The sequence below is a fragment of the Hypanus sabinus genome, chromosome 12 (genome assembly GCF_030144855.1).
Source record: "Hypanus sabinus isolate sHypSab1 chromosome 12, sHypSab1.hap1, whole genome shotgun sequence".
Lineage (NCBI taxonomy): Eukaryota > Metazoa > Chordata > Chondrichthyes > Myliobatiformes > Dasyatidae > Hypanus > Hypanus sabinus.
Genome location: NC_082717.1, coordinates 91,251,139 through 91,271,484, shown reverse-complemented (window position 1 = coordinate 91,271,484; position 20,346 = coordinate 91,251,139). Strand labels below are relative to the sequence as shown.

The 20,346-nt window shown below is 42.3% G+C and overlaps 1 protein-coding gene across 2 annotated transcripts in view; it reads left to right on the top strand.

The window, feature by feature from the left end:
• The window catches only part of dzank1 (double zinc ribbon and ankyrin repeat domains 1), a 144,428-nt gene that overhangs the window by 40,780 nt on the left and 83,302 nt on the right, over positions 1 to 20,346 (top strand). The window contains exons 10-11 of one of the 2 annotated variants that reach the window (XM_059986441.1): positions 1,229 to 1,321; positions 4,886 to 5,008. In XM_059986441.1, coding sequence (XP_059842424.1) covers positions 1,229 to 1,321; positions 4,886 to 5,008 — 216 coding nt within the window. The remainder of the gene's footprint in view (positions 1 to 1,228; positions 1,322 to 4,885; positions 5,009 to 20,346) is intronic. The other variant, XM_059986442.1, reaches the window with a different exon arrangement.

Sequence of the window (20,346 nt, the reverse complement as noted above, 5' to 3'; positions counted from 1 at the left end):
AGGGGCCTATAGAATACCCCCAGTAGAGTAACTGCTCCCTTCCTGTTCCTGACTTCTACCCATACTGACTCAAAAGAGGATCCTGCTACGTTACCCACCCTTTCAGCAGCTGTAATAGTATCCCTGACCAATAATGCCACCCCCCTCCCTTTTTCCCCCCCTCCCTTTTCCCCCCCTCCCTTTTCCCCCCTCTCTATCCCTTTTAAAGCACTGAAATCCAGGAATATTGAGAATCCATTCCTGCCCTGGTGCCAGCCAAGTCTCCGTTATGGCCACTACATCATAATTCCATGTATGTATCCAAGCTCTCAGTTCATCGCTTTTGTTCCTGATGCTTCTTGCATTGAAGTACACACACTTTAGCCCTTCTACCTTACTATCTTTACACCCTTTATTCTGCTTCTCTTTCCTCAAAGCCTCTCTATATGTTAGATCTGGCTTTACTCCATGCACTTCTTTCACTGCTCCAGGTGTCATCCCCCTTGCAAATTAATTTAAGCCCTCCCGAACCATGCTAGCAAACATACCAGCAAGAATATTGCTCCCCCTCGAGTTCAGGTGTAACCCATCCAATCTGTACAAGTCCCACCTTCCCCAGAAGAGATCCCAATGATCCAAAAATCTAAAACCCTGCCGCCTACACCAACTCCTCAGCCACGCATTCAACTGCCATCTCCTCCAATTCTTACCATCACTATCACGTAGTACTGGCAGCAATCCTGAGAACACCATGCCTCTGCCTAGTTCCTGAAACTCACACTTCAGGACCTCATCCCTCTTCCTGCCTATGTCGTTGGTCCCAACATGTATCACGACTTCTGGTTGCTTTCCCTCTTGTACCAGGATGTCATGCACCCAGTCAGAGACATCCCGGACCCTGGCACCCGGGAGGCAACAAACCATGTGGGTTTCCTTCTCACGTCCACAAAATCTCATGTCTGCCTCCCTGACTATAGAGTCTCCAATGACAACAGCTCTCCTCTTCTCCGTCCCATCCTTCTGCACCACAGGGTCAGACTCGGTGCCAGAGGCCCTGTCTGGTCGGTCGTTCTCACCAACAACATCCAGGACGGTAAACTTATTATTCAGGGGAATGGCTACAGGGGTGCTCTGCACTACCTGTCTACTCTCCTTTGCTTACCCCCCGCAGACTGTCACCCAACGACCTGCTCCGGCAGCCTGATAAACCTGATAGTTTCACAATGTAACAATGCTGCATGTTAAATAGGACAAGATTATCTGTCGATCTTGTGGAACGGGAAACCCAGCCAATATACAGCACTGTGTAACCTGTGAAACCAAGCTGTCGGACTCTCCTAAGGTACGTTACTGCCATTTGATTTAATAAGACTGAGAAACTTGTAACTTTCCAGCTAGCCATTGAACTGTTGGAGATACCATCTTTCCAGGGTTGAAAATTTAGATCTCTCAGGCCAAAAAGCGGATCCTAGAAGGTAACTGAGAGAAAAGCAGGGTGGTGCTCTGTGTTGTGGTAGCCTATATTCCTCTATCACTATCACCTGAGAAAGTAGATACATGGCAGTTATCTCATGGCTGGTTCAACCATGGATACCTCTTGTACCTAATAAAGTGGCCAATGAGTGTATGTTCGTGGCTGCTGTAGCAGCTGCTGTAGCCCATTCACCAAGGTTTGACATGTGTGCATTCAGAGATGCACCTCTGCACTCCACTGTGGTTATTTGAGTTACTGTTGCCTTCCTGTCAGCTTGAACCATTCTGGCCATTCTCATCTGACCTCTCTCATTAACAAGGCGCTTTCACCCGCAGAACTGCTGCTTACTGGATTTTTATTTTGTTTTCACACCATTCTCTGTAAACACTTGAGACTGTTGTGTGTGAAAATCCCAGGAGATCAGCAGTTTCTGAGATACTCAAACCACCCCATCCATGGACAGATTTCTTCCCCATTCTGATGTTTGGTCTGAACAACTGAACCTCCTGACCATGCATGCATGGATTGAGTTATTGCCACGTGATTGGCTAATCAGATGCAGGTGTACCTAATGAAAGGAGCACTGTGTGTGCAATGGTTCCTCCATTTCTACCCTACAAATGGCACAATATTGCAAACAAACTTCACTGGTATTTCAGAACATCCTGTGATTGTGAAAGGTTTTACATGAATTCAAACATTCTTGGATTTTCACTCTAATGTAGGCCCAAGAATAATCTCAATATCTGTATCAGCGGCTCTCTGATAACGGACAGAAATGTTTGGGTTAGGCCTGAGGCCTGAAGTCACTACCAAGACATAATAACCCAGCTAACTGTTCATACCTGCCATTTGGTGAGGTCTGCAGCTCAAACAGGCCTTAAACAATGGATTCTGAAGTCAAAGTTATCAGAAACTGTTCTGATTTAAAGTAGTAAAAAAAAATTTAATAACAAAAACCTAAAAATTATACGAAATTATTAAGCTAATATGCCATTTGCCTTCATGATTATCTTTTGATTAGCAAGCTTAATGTAAAGGAACCCTTGGGAACCAGTTAACATAATATGATAAAATTCATTCTGAAGTTTGAGGGGGAGAAGCTAACATCAGATATATCAGTATTAAAGTATTACAAAGGGAATTACTGAGGCACAAGAGAGGAGCTGACCAAAGATTATTGCAAGGGAACACTGGCAGGGACGATGGCGGAGCAGCGATGTCTGGGAGCAATTCAGAAGGCGCAGGATGGTTACATCCCAAAGAAGTACTCTATAGGCAGGATGACGCAACCGTGGCTGACAAGGGAAGTCAAAGCCAACATAAAAACCAAAGAAAGGGCATATAATAGAGCAAAAATTAGTGGGAAATTAGAGGTTTGGGAAACTTAAAAACCAACAGAAGGCAACCAAAAAAATGTCTGGGGGGGGTGGGGGGCGAGTTGAAATATGAAGTTAAGCTAGCCAATAATATTAAAGAGGATACCAAAAATTTCTTCAGGTATATAGAGAGTGAAGGAGGGGTGAGAGAAGATATTGGACTGCTGAAAATGATGCTGGAGAGGTAGTAGGGTGGAACAAGGAAATGGTAGACATTGCGGAAGACACTGGCAATATACCAGAAGTTCGAGAGTGCCACGGGGCAGAAGAGAGTGCAATTGCCATTACTTGGGGAAACCGAAAGGTTGGAAGATAGATAAGTCATCTGGACTTGGATGGTCTACACACCAGGATACTGAAAGAGGTGACTGAAGGTATTGTGGGGTTATTTTAATGATCTTTCAATTGAAACCTTTTGAATGTTGAAAGGCCTCAGAATGGATGTGGAGAGGATGTTTGCTATACTGGGGGAGTTTAGGACCAGAGGACACAGCCTCAGAATAGAGGGATGTCCATTTAGAACAGAGGTGAGGAGGAATTTCTTTAGCCAGAGAGTGGTGAAATCTGTGGAATTCATTTCTGGAGGTGGCTGTGGAGGCCAAGTCATTGGGTATATTTAAGCCAGAGGCCGATTGATTCTTGATTAGCCAGGACATGAAGGGTTATTGGGAGAAGGCAGGCATTTGGAGCTGAGCGGAAATGGATCAGCAATGATGAAATAGCAGAGTAGACTAGATGGGCCAAATGGCCTAATTCTGCTCCTATGTTTTATGGCTTTGGTAATTCTATGCAAATGGGCTCAGTGGTGACGAGGCTGCTGGTGCTGGAATCTGGAACAATACGAAAACTGCTAAAGGAACTCGGTGGGTCAGGTGTCATCTGCAGAGTGAAATGAAGAGACCATTTGAAGGGTCTTAAGTCGAAATGTTGATTGTCCTTTTTACAGAAGTCTTATTAGGTTTTAATGATATGGGATTATTTATAAATTGCCTGTCTCACTCTCAGAACTTTGATCTGTACCTGAAAGTACAAATAGATAAAAATCTAAATTAAAACCTAAATGTCCATGCCAAATTTTGCCATCAAAATTATTTTTTTAAGAAGTAAATTATACCAAGCCTTGTTGTGTAGTTGTTTAGCAAGGTTTGCTGTTATTTGAGTCATTATTTATATGCATATAAACATCTTAATTTCAAAAATATATCATGACCTGTCTTGTTTCACATTCAGCAATGCAAACTAAATTGGATTCACTGGTAGAAATGAGCAATCTCCCAAGGGTGGAACAGTGATACAAAGCTTTAAAGAACAGGTTTATGATTTGCTGATGGTCAGAAAAGTCATATCATTAAGACAGAGCAAAGATTGCATTCCTCTATTCTCAACCTGCTCTGGGCATGTTTGAAATTTATTTTGGGTGTCAGAGTGGAAGAGTTCCAGTTCCACCCACTGAAATACCTCCCTTTTATAAGTATGAACTCAAATGGCACTTGAAAATAAATTGTATTGCTTGAAGGGAGACAAATATAGAAGAGAGGAGTCATTCAGCACCATAACTCTGCTGCAATTTATGTCCAGTTATATACCTCAATTTAATTTACCCTTGATGTTCCTTGTCTTTAAAAATTCCTAAAATTTCTGTCACAAAAGCTCCAATTATCCTTGAATTTTTGACTTTGTTTCTCCAATTTTCATGATTACTTAATGATCTGAGTCACTGAATATTTTCAGCATTTTGTGATTTTATTTCAGCATTGCAACTCCTGGGTTTTTTTTTGCTTTTGGATGCCTGAGTTTATGTCCACTTTCTCCCGTCAAAGGGAACAGTTTCACTATATTAGTGGCATTCAATCTTCTCTATATTAATTGCAATCACTCCTAGGTTTTCTAAACCTGCAAAATTACAAGCCCTTCCTTATGCCTCAATAATATGGATGTGAAATTATACATCCATTGTTCTACATAGTGATAAAAACAAAGCAATTTTTTTCTGTGCTGCATTAAAATTGTTGCTAAATTTGATACAATTATTTTTCTTCTCCTTCCAAATTAGCCACTTCTTAGTGGAGATCATGCTGTACCATTACCAAGTCAAGAAGGCAAGTTATTATCTTGTTCCAAATGCAGTCGGGTTAACAATACTGATGCTCGATTCTGTGACTGGTGTGGAGCCAAGGTAGGAATAAAAATAGTGAAGCAATCTGCTTGGTTAGATTTTACACTGCCACAAAATGGTGCCCTAAAGCTTGCTGAATTTTGGTCCCATATCTCCTGTAAACTTCCGCAGTCCTAAAATCCTGGAAGAACTCTGCAGGTCAGGCAGCATCTGTGGAGGGGAATGAACAGTTTCAGGCCGAGACCCTTCGTCACGATATAACCGTATAATATATTAACAATTACAGCACGGAAACAGGCCATCTCGGCCCTTCTAGTCTGTGCCGAACGCTTACTCTCACCTAGTCCCACTGACCCGCACTCAGCCCATAACCCTCCATTCCTTTCCTGTCTATATACCTATCCAATTTTACTTTAAATGACAATACCAAACCTGCCTCTACCACTTCTACTGGAAGCTCATTCCACACAGCTACCACTCTCTGAGTAAAGAAATTTCCCCTCGTGTTACCCTTAAACTTTTGCCCCCAACTCTCAACTCATGTCCTCTTGTTTGAATCTCCCCTACTCTCAATGGAAAAAGCCTATCCACGCCAACTCTATCTATCCCCCTCATAATTTTAAATACCTCTATCAAGTCCCCCCTCAACCTTCTACACTCCAAAGAATAAAGACCTAACTTGTTCAACTTTTCCCTGTAACTTAGGTGCTGAAACCCAGGTAACATTCTAGTAAATCTTCTCTGTACTCTCTCTATTTTGTTGATATCTTTCCTATAATTCGGTGACCAGAACTGTACACAATACTCCAAATTTGGCCTCACCAATGCCTTGTACAATTTTAACATTACATCCTAACTCCTATACTCAATGCTCTGATTTATAAAGGCCAGCATACCAAAAGCTTTCTTCACCACCCTATCCACATGAGATTCCACCTTCAGGGAACTATGCACCATTATTCCTAGATCACTCTGTTCTACTGCATTCTTCAATGCCCTACCATTTACCATGTATGTCCTAATTGGATTATTCCTACCAAAATGTAGCACCTCACACTTATCAGCATTAAACTCCAACTGCCATTGTTCAGCCCATTCTTCTAACTGGCCTAAATCTCTCTACAAGCTTTGAAAACTATTTCATTATCGACAATGCCACCTACCTTAGTATCATCTGCATACTTACTAATCCAATTTACCACCCCATCATCCAGATCATTAATGTATATGACAAACAACATTGGACCCAATAGAGATCCGTGAGGCACACCACTAGTCATTGGCCTCCAACCTGACAAACAGTTATCCACCACTACTCTCTGGCATCTCCCATCCAGCCACTGTTGAATCCATTTTACTACTTCAGTATTAATACTTAACGATTGAACCTTCCATGCGGAACCTTGTCAAAGGCCTTTCTGAAGTCCATATAGACAACATCCACTGCTTTACCCTCGTCAACTTTCCTCGTAACCTCTTCAAAAAATTCAATAAGATTTGTCAAACATGACCTTCCATGCACAAATCCATGTTGACTGTTCCTAATCAGACCGTCTATCCAGATAATTATATGTACCATCTCTAAGAATACTTCCCATTAATTTACCCACCACTGACGTCAAGCTAACAGGCCTATAATTCCTAGGTTTACTCTTAGAACCCTTTTTAAACAATGGAACCACATGAGCAATACGCCAATCCTCTGGCACCATCCCTGTTTCTAATGACATTTGAAATATTTCTGTCAGAGCCCCTTCTATTTCTACACCAACTTCCCTCAAGGTCCTGGGGAATATCCTGTCAGGATCCAGAGATTTATCCACTTTTATATTCCTTAAAAGCGCCAGTACTTCCTCACCTTTAATCATCATAGTTTCCATAACTTCCCTACTTGTTTCCTTTACCTTACACAATTCAATATCCTTCTTAGTGAATACCAAAGAAAAGAAGTTGTTCAAAATCTCCCCCATCTCTTTCTGCTCCACTCATAGCTGTCCACTCTGATTCTCTAAGGGACCAATTTTATCCCTCACTATCCTTTTGCTATTAATGTAACTGTAGAAACCCTTCGGATTTATTTTCACCTCACTTGCCAAAACAACCTCGTATCTTCGTTTAGCTTTTCTAATTTCTTTCTTAAGATTCTTCTTATATTCTTTATATTCCTCAAGCACCTCATTTACTCCATGCTGCCTATATTTGTCGTAGATATCTCTCTTTTTCCTAACCAAGGTTTCCAATATCCCTTGAAAACCATGACTCTCTCAAACTTCTAATCTTTCCTTTCAACCTAACAGGAACATAAAGATTCTGTACCCTCAAAATTTCACCTTTAAATGATCGCCATTTCTCTGTTACATCCTTCCCATAAAACAAATTGTCCCAATCCACTCCTTCTAAATCCTTTTGTATCTCCTCAAAGTTAGCCTTTCTCCAATCAAAAATCTCAACCTTGGGTCCAATCCTATCCTTCTCCATAATTATATTGAGACTAATGGTATTGTGATCGCTGGACCCGAAGTGCTCCCCAACACATACCTTCATCACCTGACCTAATTCATTCCCTAACAGAAGATCCAACACTGTCCCTTCTCTAGTCGGTACCTCTATGTATTTCTGCAAAAAACTATCCTGCACACATTTTACAAACTCCAAACCATCCATCCTTTTTACAGTATGGGCTTCCTAGTCTATGTGTGGAAAATTAAAATCTCCCACAATCACAGCCCTGTGCTTACTACAAATATCTGCTATCTCCTTGCAAATTTGCTGCTCCAATTCTTGCTCCCCATTAGGTGGTCTATAATACACCCCTGTAAGTGTTACCACACCTTTCCCATTCCTCAATTTCACCCAAATAGCCTCCCTAGTCCCTAGACGACCCCTCTAATCTATCCTGCCAGAGCATAGCTGTAATATTTTCTCTGACAAGCAACGCAACACCTCCCCCTCTTGTCCCTCCGATACTATCACACCTGAAGCAACGAAATCCAGGAATATTTAGTTGCCAATCACACCCCTCCTGCAACCATGTTTCACTAATAGCTACAACATCATATTTCCAGCTATCAATCCATGCTCTAAGCTCATCCACCTTTCTTACAATGCTCCTAGCATTAAAATAAATGTATTTACGAAATTCTCCACCTCTTCCTCTCTGTTTATCTCTAACAGTACAAAAAACTTTACTGTCTTTTTCTTCCTTCTCCCATACATCTGTTCCTACACTCTGGTTCCCCTCCCCTCTCGTATCTAGTTTAAATCCACTGGATCCTCTCTAGCAAACCTACCTGCAAGAATATTTGTCCCCCTCCAGTTCAGATGTAAACCGTCCCACCGGAACAGGTCCCACCTTCCCTGGAAAACTGCCAATTAACTATAAATCTGAAGCTCTCCCTCCTGCATCGTGTCTTCAGCCACGTGTTGATCTGCACTATCTTACTATTTCTAAACCCACCTGCACGTGGCACTGGTAGCAATTCTGAGATTGCTATCCTGGAGGTCCTGACCTTTAACTTGGCACCTAGCTCTCTAAACTCACCTTTCAGGACCTCTTCACTCTTCCTACCCACGTCATTGGTCCCTACATGGACCACAACATCCGGCTGCTCACCATCCCTCTTGAGAATACTGAGAACTCGATCCGAAATATCGCAGACCCTGGCACCAGGGAGGCAACAGACCATCCGGGATTTTCGATCTCTTCCACAGAACCTCCTATCTGTCCCCCTAACTATCAAATTCTAACTATCTAATATCTACTGTCCCTCATCTCTACTGCTCTCCTCTTTTTTTTTCCCCCTTCCCTTCTGAGCTGAGGGTCCAGTCTCGGTGCCAGAGGTGCAACCACTGCAACTTGTCCCTGGTAGGTCGTCCCCACCAACAGTATCCGGAACGGTATACTTATTGTTGATGGGAACGGCCACAGGGGTGCTCTGCTCTTTCTGTCTAATCCCCTTCCCTCTCCTGACAGTCACCCAGCTACCTGTCTCCTGACTCCTAGGGGTGACTATCTCCCTGAAACTCCTGTCTATTTCTGCCTGTGCCTCCCGAAAGATCCGAAGTTCATCCAGCTCCAGTTCCCTAACACAGTTTGTCAGGAGCTGCAGCTGGATGCAACTTTTGCAGGTGTAGCCATCAGGGACAACAGTACTCGCCCTGACTTTCCACATACTGCAAACGGAGCACTCAACTGCCCTAACTGCTGCCTTCATTACCTACTCCTAATCTAATTAGATTAATTAAAGGAGCTTACCCGGCCTTACCTCACCTGGAGTGAAGTTCGTACTCAGCCTCTGCTTGCTTTTTAAATTCCCCCGCTGATCTCAGAGGCTGACTTTCACGCTCCTGCGCAGTCTAGCCTCTTTACCCCAATCAGTTAAAAAACACAGCTTGTCTCCAAGCTTCTTTTACCTCTTCCCTCTCCGCCTCTTGCTGCGATTTAAATAACAGTTGAAAACTTTTTTTTTGATGAAGTGTCTCAGCTCAGAACCTGCTAAACTTCCAGCACAAGGAAATCTGCAGAGGCTGGAAATCCAAGGCAACACACACAAAATGCTGGTGGAACACAGCAGGCCAGGCAGCATCTATAGGAAGAAGCACAGTCATTGTTTCAGGCTGAGACCCTTCGTCAGGACTAACTGAAAGAAAAGATAGTAAGAGATTTGAAAGTAAGGGGGAGAGGGAAATCCGAAATGATAGGAGAAGACCGGAAGGGGTGGGGTGAAGCTAAGAGCTGGAAAGATGATTGGTGAAAGTGATACCGAGGTGGAGAAGGGAAAGGATCATGGGACCGGAGGCCTCGGGAGAAAGAAAGGGGGAGGGGGGAGCACCAGAGGGAGATGGAGAACAGGCAGAGTGATGGGCAGAGAGAGAAAAAAAGAGGGAAGGGGAAATAAATAAATCATGGATGGGGTAAGAAGGGGAGGAGGGTATTAACAGAAGTTAGAGAAATCGATGTTCATGCCATCAGGTTGGAGGCTACCCAGACAGAATACAAGGTGTTGTTCTTCCAACCTGAGCGTAGCTTCATCTTGACAGTAGAGGAGGCCATTGATAGATGTATCAGAATGGGAATGGGACGTATGCTCCTCCAGCATTTTGTGTGTGTTGCACTGGATTTCCAGCACTGTAAGGATTATGTTTTTTTGATTTCTCAAGAGCCTTCAATGCCACACAACTCTCATTACTGAGGGAAAGGATCCATTCAATGCAGGTTGTCACTTCCATTGTATCCTGGATAATGGACTACCTGACTAGCATACCACAGTTTGTGCAGCTTCAGAGCTGTGAGTCACACATGGCTATAAGCAGCACAATGGCCCCACAGGGTAGTGTATTGACTGCCTTCCTGTTTACTCTGTATACTTCAGACTGTAGATACAACACTGAGTCATCATCTGCAGAAATTCTCTGATGACAGCAATAGTTGGGTGTATAAAGGGAGGATGGGAGGATGAATACAGGGCCCTGGTGGAGGACATTGTCAAATGGTGCAAGCTGAATCATCTCCAGCTCAACGTCTGTAAGACAAAAGAAATGGTGGTGGACTTTAGGGAGACCAAGCCCGCATTTCTCCCTGTTATGAGAATGTGGATGTGGTAAGGATCTACAAGTACCTGGGGGTGCACCTGGATAACAAACTTGAGTGGAGCACCAATACAGAGGCTGTGTACAAAAAGGGCCAGAGCTGCCTCTACTTCCTGAGGAGACAGAGGTCCTTTGGAATAAGCAGGCCTCTCCTTTACATGTTCTACCAATCTGCTGTCACCAATGCAATCTCCTATACAGTGGTGTGCTGGGGAAATGGCATCAACATGGGTGATGCCAACAGGCTCAATAAACTGATTATAAAGGCCGGCTCTGTTATAGGAGTCAAACTGGACACACTGGAGGCTGTGGTAGGGCAAAGGACCCTATGGAAAATCCTGGAAATTCTGGACAATGTTTCTCACCCTCTGCATGCCACCTTGGCTAAACAGAGGAGCACTTTTAGTAATATACTAATACAACTACACTCCTCCAAAGAGTGCTATATGAGGTCGTTCTTGCCCTCGGCCATTAGGCTCTATAATGTGTCAACCTATAGCTGGGGAAGTGATGACCCCCTCCTGTTAGACTGGTTGTCGGTAACTTATTTTTTATTCTTTCTTACTTCTAATATATGTATATTGTATATATCTGTGTATTTGTAATGCTACAGTGACTAATTTCTTCTGTGATCAATAAAGTATCTATCTATTTCTTGTGTGTATATCTAGTGTTCAAGAAATACTGAATGCCTGAAGCTCTAGATCCTGAGCACCTCTCCAATTTCCTTTATTCCATGCCCTAACCTGATCTTGATCTAAACTCCTCCCACCTCAGTCTCTCTGCCTTTAAGCTGCCTGTTACAACTTACCTCTTTGCTTTTGGGAACCTGTCCTATTTCCAGCATTTCTACATCAGCAGCAGATTTTCTCTGCTAATCCTCCTGTGAAGCATCTTGGGATCTTTACATGTGAGTTATGATCTGAAGACCTGGTAACAGAATTGAACAGATATCCTAAGCAAGAGAAGGGAAAGCTAGGATGGGAGTCGAGGTGTATATGTGTCTGTAAGTTAGTATATCTTGTTCTGGCCACAACGAATTCAGGTTGCCTACCTGGTTGTCCTTAACTCTGGTAAATCGTTGATATGAACCCTGATTGGCTGGAAGCCAGGCTTTCTGTCAGTCAGGTGGTCTGACATAGCAGTGATGTGTTTTAAAAATCCATCCTGTGAGCTCCCATTAGTGCAACTCAAGGGTTTGCTTGAAGCAAGCAAAGATCTCCTATAAAGAGTGGTATTCATGTAAAATGAGCTGCCAGAAATACTGGCTGAGGTGGGCATATTTAAAAGACATCTAGATAAGTGCATGGAAAGGAGAGGTGTAGAGGGCTGTGAGCCAAATGCAGTTAGATGAGATGTGCTCACTGGGCAACAGTCAGCATGGGAGAGTCGTGCTGAAGGGCCTTTTTTCATGCTGTATAATACTATGTCTTTAGAGATATATATAAATATGAGAGAGAGTGTGTTGAGTTTGTCAATATGAGTTGGAGAACAAGTTTGTAAATCTGGCAAGAGCAAAGGATGTTGGGAATGGTGAGGGTGGAGTGCTGTGGGGAGGGGTGTGGGCCAGGTGGCAGGGATGGAGTGCCAGGAGCAGAGGGTCTGAATACAGACGCACCCAGACCTGAGAATCAAAGGGGTAGTATGAAATCAGCATATGGCAATTCCCCTTCAAGTTGAATGTCATCCTAACTTGGAGATGTACCATCATTAGTGTCTAAATACTGGAACTTCTTACCCAAAAATACTGTGGAATAAGGAATGGCCACCACCTTCTCAGGATATTTAGGGCCTTGGCAGCAGCAGCTAGATCTCAAAACCAAGCATAAATCATCCCCCGATAGCTAGTAACGTGGTAGTCCCGCCCAGAAATGTGACAGTGCTAAAGATCAGTCTAATTGTTTTATTGGTTCAGTTTCTGGATAGTGCCCAGGATCTATTTTGTGTGTTATTATAAGTCAACATTGCAGCTCATTTTGCATTCCTGTTTTCCTGTTCTGACAGGTTAATACTTTGTTCAGAGTGGCACGACCAAGATGTTCTGTTGAAATGTTATTTAAAATTGCATCACTTATTGATTTACATAACCCAGAGTCTATACCTCAGCAGGTTAGCTAGTATAAATTTAGAAAGCAGAAGTGTTATATTTCCACATGGATCCCTCATTCAATATACACTCAGTGGCCACTTTATTAGATACCTCCTGTTCCTAATAAAGTGGCCACTAAGTGTACGCTTGTGAACTTCTGCTACTGTAGCCCATCCACTTCAAGGTCCAATGTGTGGAGCGTTCAGAGATGCTCCTCTGCACACCACTGTTGTAACGCATGGTTATTTGAGTGACTGTCACCTTCCTGTCAGCTTGAACTAGCATGGCTGTTATCTTCTGACCACTCTCATTAACAAGGCCTTCTTGCCCACAGAATTGCTGCTCACTAGATGTGTTTTGTTTTTTGCACCATTCTCTGAAAAACTCCAGAGACTGTTGTGCGTGAAAATCCCAGAGGTTAGCAATTTCTTCTACACTCAAACCACGCCACCTGGCATCATTCCATGGTCAAAGTCTCATTTTTACTCATTCTGATGAATGGGTGTGGACCCTGTCTCATCCCAGATGATGTACCGCCTGATACTAAAGACCTGTGCCAATCAACTGGCTGGAGATTTCACTGATATCTTTAACCTCTTGCTTCTGAAGTCTGAGATACCCACCTGCTTCAGTTATATTAGTGGCTAAGAGGAATATGGTAACCTGCCTCAATGACTATTGTCCGGTAGCACGTACATCCACTGTGATAAAGTGCATTGAAAGGTTGCTGATGAAACATATCAGCTCTTGTCTAAGAAGTGACTTGGATGCACTCCAATTGGTCTACCATCACAACAGGTCAACAGCAGATGCCATTTCATTGATTCTTCACTCAACCCTGGAACATCTGGACAGTGAGGCTGAATCTCAGCATTCAGTGCTATTATCCCCTCAAAACTATTCAATAAACTTCAAGATTTGGCCTCAATACCTCCTCCTGCAGCTGGATCCTTGCAGACTCCAGTCAGTTTACATTGGCAACAACACCTCCTCCACAGTCGCCATCAGGACAAGAGCACCACAAAGCTGTGTGCTTAGCTCCCTGTTCTACTCGCTTTATACTTATGACTGTGTGGCTAAGCACAGCTCCAATGTCATATTTAAGTATGCTGATGACACCACTGTCATTAGCCAAATCAAAGGTGGTGACAAATCAGTATAACGGAGGGAGATTGAAAATCTGACCGAGTGGTGCCACGACAACTTCTCACTCAATGTCAGCAAGACCAAAGAGCTGATTATTGCATTCAGGAGGAGGAAACTGGAAGTTCATGAGCCTGCCCTCATTAGGGGATCAGAAGAGGAGAGGGTCAGCAACTTTAAATTCCTCAGTGTCATCATTTCAGAGGATCTGTCCTGGGTCCAACACTTAAGTGCCATTACAAAGCAAGCACAGCGGTGCTTCAACTTTCTTAGAAGTTTAGGAAGATTCAGCATGTCATCTAAAACTTTGACAAACCTCCATAGATGTATAATGTAGTGTATTGACCAGTTGCATCACAGCCTAGTATGAAACACCAATGCCCTTAAATGGAAAAGCCTACAAAAAGTAGTGGGTACAGCTCAGTCCATCACAGGTAAAGTTCTCCCCACCATTGAGCTCATTTATATAGAGTGCTGTAGCAGCAAAATAGAATAAAAATATATTTTAAAAAAGGAAAACAGTATTCATCAAGGACCCACCATCCAGGCCATGCTGTTTTGCTGGACCAGGAAGGAGGACCAGAAGCCTTGGGACCCACACCATCAGCTTTAGAACAGTTAATACCACTCAACCATCAGGGTCAACCAGAGGGCATAACTTCACTCACCACATCAGTGAACTGTTTCACAACCTATGGACTCACTTTCAAGGAATATTCATCTCATGTTCTCAATTTTTATTGCTTATTTATGCTTTTTTTCTTTTTTTATTTGCACAATTTGTCTTGTTGGATGCAGTCTTTCACTGATTTTATAATGTTTCTTCGTTCTACTGTGAATGCCTGCAAGAAAATGAATCTCAGGCTTGTACAGTGGATTCCAGTTAGTTAGGACACATTGGGGCCAGTCCATTTTGGCCAAATTAAGCAACTGCCCCAATTATTGAAATTTCATGGAAATAGTTAAAAAGGTATAAAAAGGCAAACTGAATAACAAATTATGTATTTAAATGAAGTACAGAACAAATTAGAACACTGCTAATGGTATACAGTGCTATAAAACTGTATATTAGTTTGTAATAGTTATTGATGGGGGAATTCATCCAGTGTACTCAATGAACAAAATCAGTGGAGACACCTAGTACAGGTAATAGACTGCCTTCATACCATGCTCTCAATGGTTACATCCTCCAAATCTTCATTTTCATTGTAACATTCAAGATCATTGTTGATGCTTGCAAATTCTTCTTAGTTCCTAAGTCACTTCTGGCTGTTTCTGCTTTCTCCAAACCTGAATGCTTGAAACCACAGTGAGCAGACCATTCAGAATTGTCTTACTGCTTATTGCTTGCCAACTATCAGTGACAAAAGTCACTGTTGTTTGGACATAAACACACACAACTGACACTCTTTTAAGAAGGTTCACTCTAAGCATGGTGTAGTGTCTAATGGCCGCAGAAGTGTCTGTGACTGACACTAATTCAAACATGCTTGGCAAGTCTCCTGCCCCAATTAAGCGGTATAATATACCAAATAAATGAAGGGAATCTGGGCAATTTTCTCAATTGGTTTTTGTTCTTGAAGAGTTGTCCCAAATAATCAGCTGCTCCGATTAACTGAGGCCCAATTAACCAGAATTCACTGTATATGGCGACAGATATGTACTGTGATATTAAATTTACTTTGAACTTTGATGTTTGATCTGCACAACAACTGAACCTCTTGGCCATATCTGCATGTTTTTATGCATTGAGTTGGCTGAGTAGATACTTGCATTAATAAGCAAGTGTACAGGTGAAATGAATAATGTGGCCACTAAGGGTATGTTCCAAGTAGTGTTCTACACTCCCTCTTAATCCTTTTGTTACTTTCTCTTTAGCTGATCTGTTTATAATATTTTTTATTTCTGTTTCAAATCTTCCACACTTGATTTCGTTTTCCTTTTGTAAAACTGTGTTTAAGTTGCTCTCTGGTAAATTTTGAGCTCATATCATTTCATTATTACAAAAAGAAATGACAATTGCTGTTCACAAATGAGAGAAAATCTGCAGATGCTGGAAATCCAAGCAGCACACAGAAAATGCAGGAACAACTCAGCAGCATTTCCTCGAGTTCCAACAGTTCCTCCAGCATTTTGTGTGTGACAATTGCTGTTCTTTAGTTAAAAGGAAAAGCAATTCCTGTTGGAAATTCAAAATCTAAAATTCAGAGCCTGCAGTAAAGTATAGCCATAAGACGTTTCAAGTTCCACACTTGGGCTGCTTCCTCTGAAGCAGAGGAGGCTGATGGGAGATCTGATGGAAGTTGTAAGGTTACATGAGGCACAGAAAGAGTTAATAGCCAGCATCTTTTTCACAGGGTCGAAATACCTGAAACAAAGAGGGCATGTATTAAGGCAATAGAAGGTAGATTCAAAGGAGATGTGAGGAGCAATTTTTTTTTGCATGGTGGTGGTGGTGCATGGAATTCACTGCCAGGAATGGTGGTGGAGACAAAATTGATAGAGGCAACTACGCTCTGGTCACTGCATACTGCAACCGCCAAAAGTGCAGATTCTCCACAGGTAATGGCAAGGTTCTGCTCCTGTGAAGTCTTTGTAGCCTGAACAGTTTGCAAGACGGAAAGGTGGCTGTGAGCTTCACTCCCCCATGTCAAAACACACCCATAGCCAGGCAGCAGCCAGCAAATCTACATTACTGGTCTTCGGAAGCTGAAGTCAAGTTTATTGTTGAATGCACAAGTACAGGTAACCAGGTTGAGTCAGTAGTAAGCAAGTATAATGAAAACATTCATTTCAAGAGGACTGGAATATAAAAGCATGGTTGTAATCTTAGGCTTTATAAATTCAAAGTTCAAAGTAAATTTATTATCAAAATACATACAGTATATGTCACCCTATACAACCCTGAGATTTGTTTTCTTCCAGGCATTCACAATAAATAGAAGAAACACTAGAATCATTGAAAGACTGCACCCAAGAAGACTGGCAAACAAACAGTGTGCAAAAAACAACAAATACTGCAAATACAAAGAGAAAAAAATGAATAAATAAGCAATAAATATTGAGAACTTGAGATGAAGTGTCTTTAGAAGTGAGTCCATAGGATGTATGAACAGGTGAGTGAAGTTATCCAATCTGGTTCAAGAGCCTGATAGTTGACTGGCAATAAAAGTTCCTGAACCTGGTGGTGTGGGTCCTGAGGTACTGGTCAGGCCGCATTTGGAGTATTATGGATTTTGGGCCCACATCTAAGAAAGTATATGCTGACATTGGAGAGGATCCAGAAGGAGATTTATGAGAATAATCCTGGGAATGAAAGGGTTTACATATGAGGAACATTTTATGCTTCTGAATAACATTTTATATGAGGGGGTTTCTCACTGAAACCTACGAAATATTGAAAAGTCTAGATAGAATAGATGTCGAGAAGATGTTTTCAAAAGTGGTAAATTCTAGGATCAGATTGCAAAGCCTCAGAATACAAGGTGTCCCTTTAGAACAGAGATGAGGAGGAATTACTCTAGCAGGTGGGTGGTGAATCTGAAATTTCTTGTCATGGGCTGCTGTGAAGTCATTGGGTATATTTAAACAGAAGATTAATAGTTCTTGATTAGTAAAGGCATCAAAGCTTATGGGGAGAAGGCAGGAAAATGGGGCTGAGGGGGAAAATTGAGCAACCATAATCATACAGCAGAGTAAACTTGATGGGCTGAATAGTCTCATTCTGCTCCTATGCCTTGTGCTGTACATGCAGAAGTGCAAAGGAAAACTTGCTTGCTTAGGTACAGGTTGTACATAAGTCAGGTGTTGGTAAACTGGAGAGGGCCTGAGTTGAGGAGTTTGTTTGGTTTTGCTTGAGTAATAATTAAAGACCATAAGATATAGGAGCAGAATTAGGCCATTTGGCCCATCAAGTCTGGTCCACCATTTCATCATGGCTGTTACAACTTTCACCTTAGCCCTAATCCCCGTATCCCTTCATGTCCTGACCAATCAAGAATCTATCAACCTCTGCCTTAAATATATATACAGACTTTCCTTCCACAGCTGCCTGTGACAATGAATTTCACAGATTCCTCCTCATCTCTGTTCTAAAGGGACGTTTTGTATTCTGAGGCTATGCACTCCGGTCCTAGAATTTACCACTTTTGAAAACATCTTCTCCACATCTATTTTATCTAGACTTTTCAATATTTTGTAGGCTAAAGAAATCCCACCTCATCTCTGTTCTAAAAGGATGTCCCTCTATTATAGTCTCTGGTCTTAGACTCTCCCACCATAGGAAGCACTTTCTCCACATCCACTCTATCAAGGACTTTCACCCTTCGATAGGTTTTAATGAAGTCACCCCTCATTCTTCTGAATTCCAGTAAATACAGGCCCAGAGCCATCAAACGCTCTTCATATAACAAGCTATTCAATCCTGGAATAGTTTTTGTGAATCTCTTTTGAACCCTCTCCAGTTGCAGCTCATCCTTTTTAAGATAGGAGCCCAAAACTGCTCACAATACTCCAAGCAAGGCCTCATCAGTGCTTTATAATGTCTCAGCATTGCATCCTTGCTTTTATATTCTAGTCCTCTTGAAATGAATGTTAACATTGCATTTGCCTTCCTCATCATAGACTCAACCTACAAATTAACCTTCAGGGAATCCTACACATGGGTTCCCAAGTCTCTTTGCACCTCGGATTTTTGTATTTTCTCTCCATTTAGAAAATAGTCAACCCTTTCATTTCTTCTACCAAAGTACATGACCATGCACTTCTCGACACCGTATTCCATCTGCCACTTCTTTGCTATTCACCTAATCAGTCTAAGTCCTTCTGTAGCCTCTGTACTTCTTCGAAACTACCTGCTCCTCCACCTATCTTCATATCATCTGATTCCAGCCCTGATGAAAGGTCTCAGCCCAAAACGACAACTGTTTACTCTTTTCCATTGATGCTGCCTGGCCTGCTGGGTTTCTCCAGCATTTTGTGTGTGTTGCTTTCAAATCATCTGTAAGCTTTGCAACAAAGCCATCAATTCTATCATCCAAATCATTGACATATAACATAAAAAGAATTGGTCCCAACACAGACTCCTGGGAACACTACTAGTCGCCAGCAGCCAACCAGAAAAGGCTCCCTTTATTCCCACTCTTTGCCTCTGGCCTATCAACTACTGCTTTATCCATGCTAGAATTGTTCCTATAATACAATGAGCCTCGTATGTCGCACCTTGTCAAAGGCCTTCTGAAAATCCAAGAACACAACATCAACCATTTCTCCTTTGTCTATCCTGCTTCCTGTTTCTTCAAAGAATTCCAACAGATTTGTCAGGCAAGATTTTCCCTTGAGGAAACTATGCTGACTACGGCCTGTTTTATCATGTGCCTCAAAGTACCCTGAGACCTTACTCTTAATCATCGATCCAACATCTTCCCAGCCACTAAGGCCAGACTAACTGGCCTGTAGTTTCCTTTTTTCTGCCTCTCCCTTCTTGGAGAGTGGAGTGACATTTGCAATTTTCCATTCTTCCAGAATCTAGTGATTCTTGAAAGATAATCACTAATGTCTCCACGATCTCTTCAGCCACCTCGTTCAGAACCCTGGGGTGTTCACCATCTGGTCCAGGTGACTTATCTATCTTCAGACCTTTCAGTTTCCCAAGAACCTTAACTCTAGTTATGGTAATTCCACACACTTCATGAACCCTGACACATGGAACATCCACCATATACTGCCAGTGTTTTCCACAGTGAAGACCGATGCAAAATACTTATTTGGTTCATTTGCCATTTCATTGTCCCCCATTACTACCTCTCCAGCATCATTTTCCAGTGATCCGAAATCCTCTCTTGTACAGTTTATGTGATGTGACCTATTGTCTGCTCAGTGGATAGCTCTCAGGAGGAAATACGGGGTTTGGGTTGCAGACCTGGAACACAAAATCTCTGTGGTGTACAGCTGAAGCTGCTTTCTCAAAGCCACATTGAACCCATGTCCAGCCTGTCCTCTGAGATAGATGTAAAGGGATTGAGTCCCTACATCACAGCTTTCTTTCACAGTGTCTCACCATTTATCTCTAAACTGTGATAAAACTGATCACCATTCTCTCATTCACAAGTTATGCTACCCTTTAAAGATGTTGTCTGCATTTGCAATGGTAACATCCAGATTCTAATTCCATTCCTTGCTGCCGGTATAATTGCTCCTTTCCAATAACATCCTGGCACCTCACTCCCACTGCTGCCTCCTCCAGGCAGCATGGTAGCACAGTGGTTAGCATAATGCTTTACAGCCTGGGTTCAGTTACCATCACTGCCTGCAAGGAGTTCATACATTCTTCCTGTTACTGCATGAACTTCCTCCAGGTGCCCCAGTTTCCTCCCACAGTCCAGAGTTGTACAGGTCTGCAGTTAAATTATTCACATGGGTGTAATCAGGTGGCAGGGACTCATTGGTTCTAAAGTGCCTGAAACCATGTTGTACCCCAAATAAAATAAATTGCAATTTAGGAAGATCTTTAATTTGCTAGATAAGCATTAGGGGGCCATAGAAAGCTTTGTATTAATTTTCTCCTATTAACTAGGTC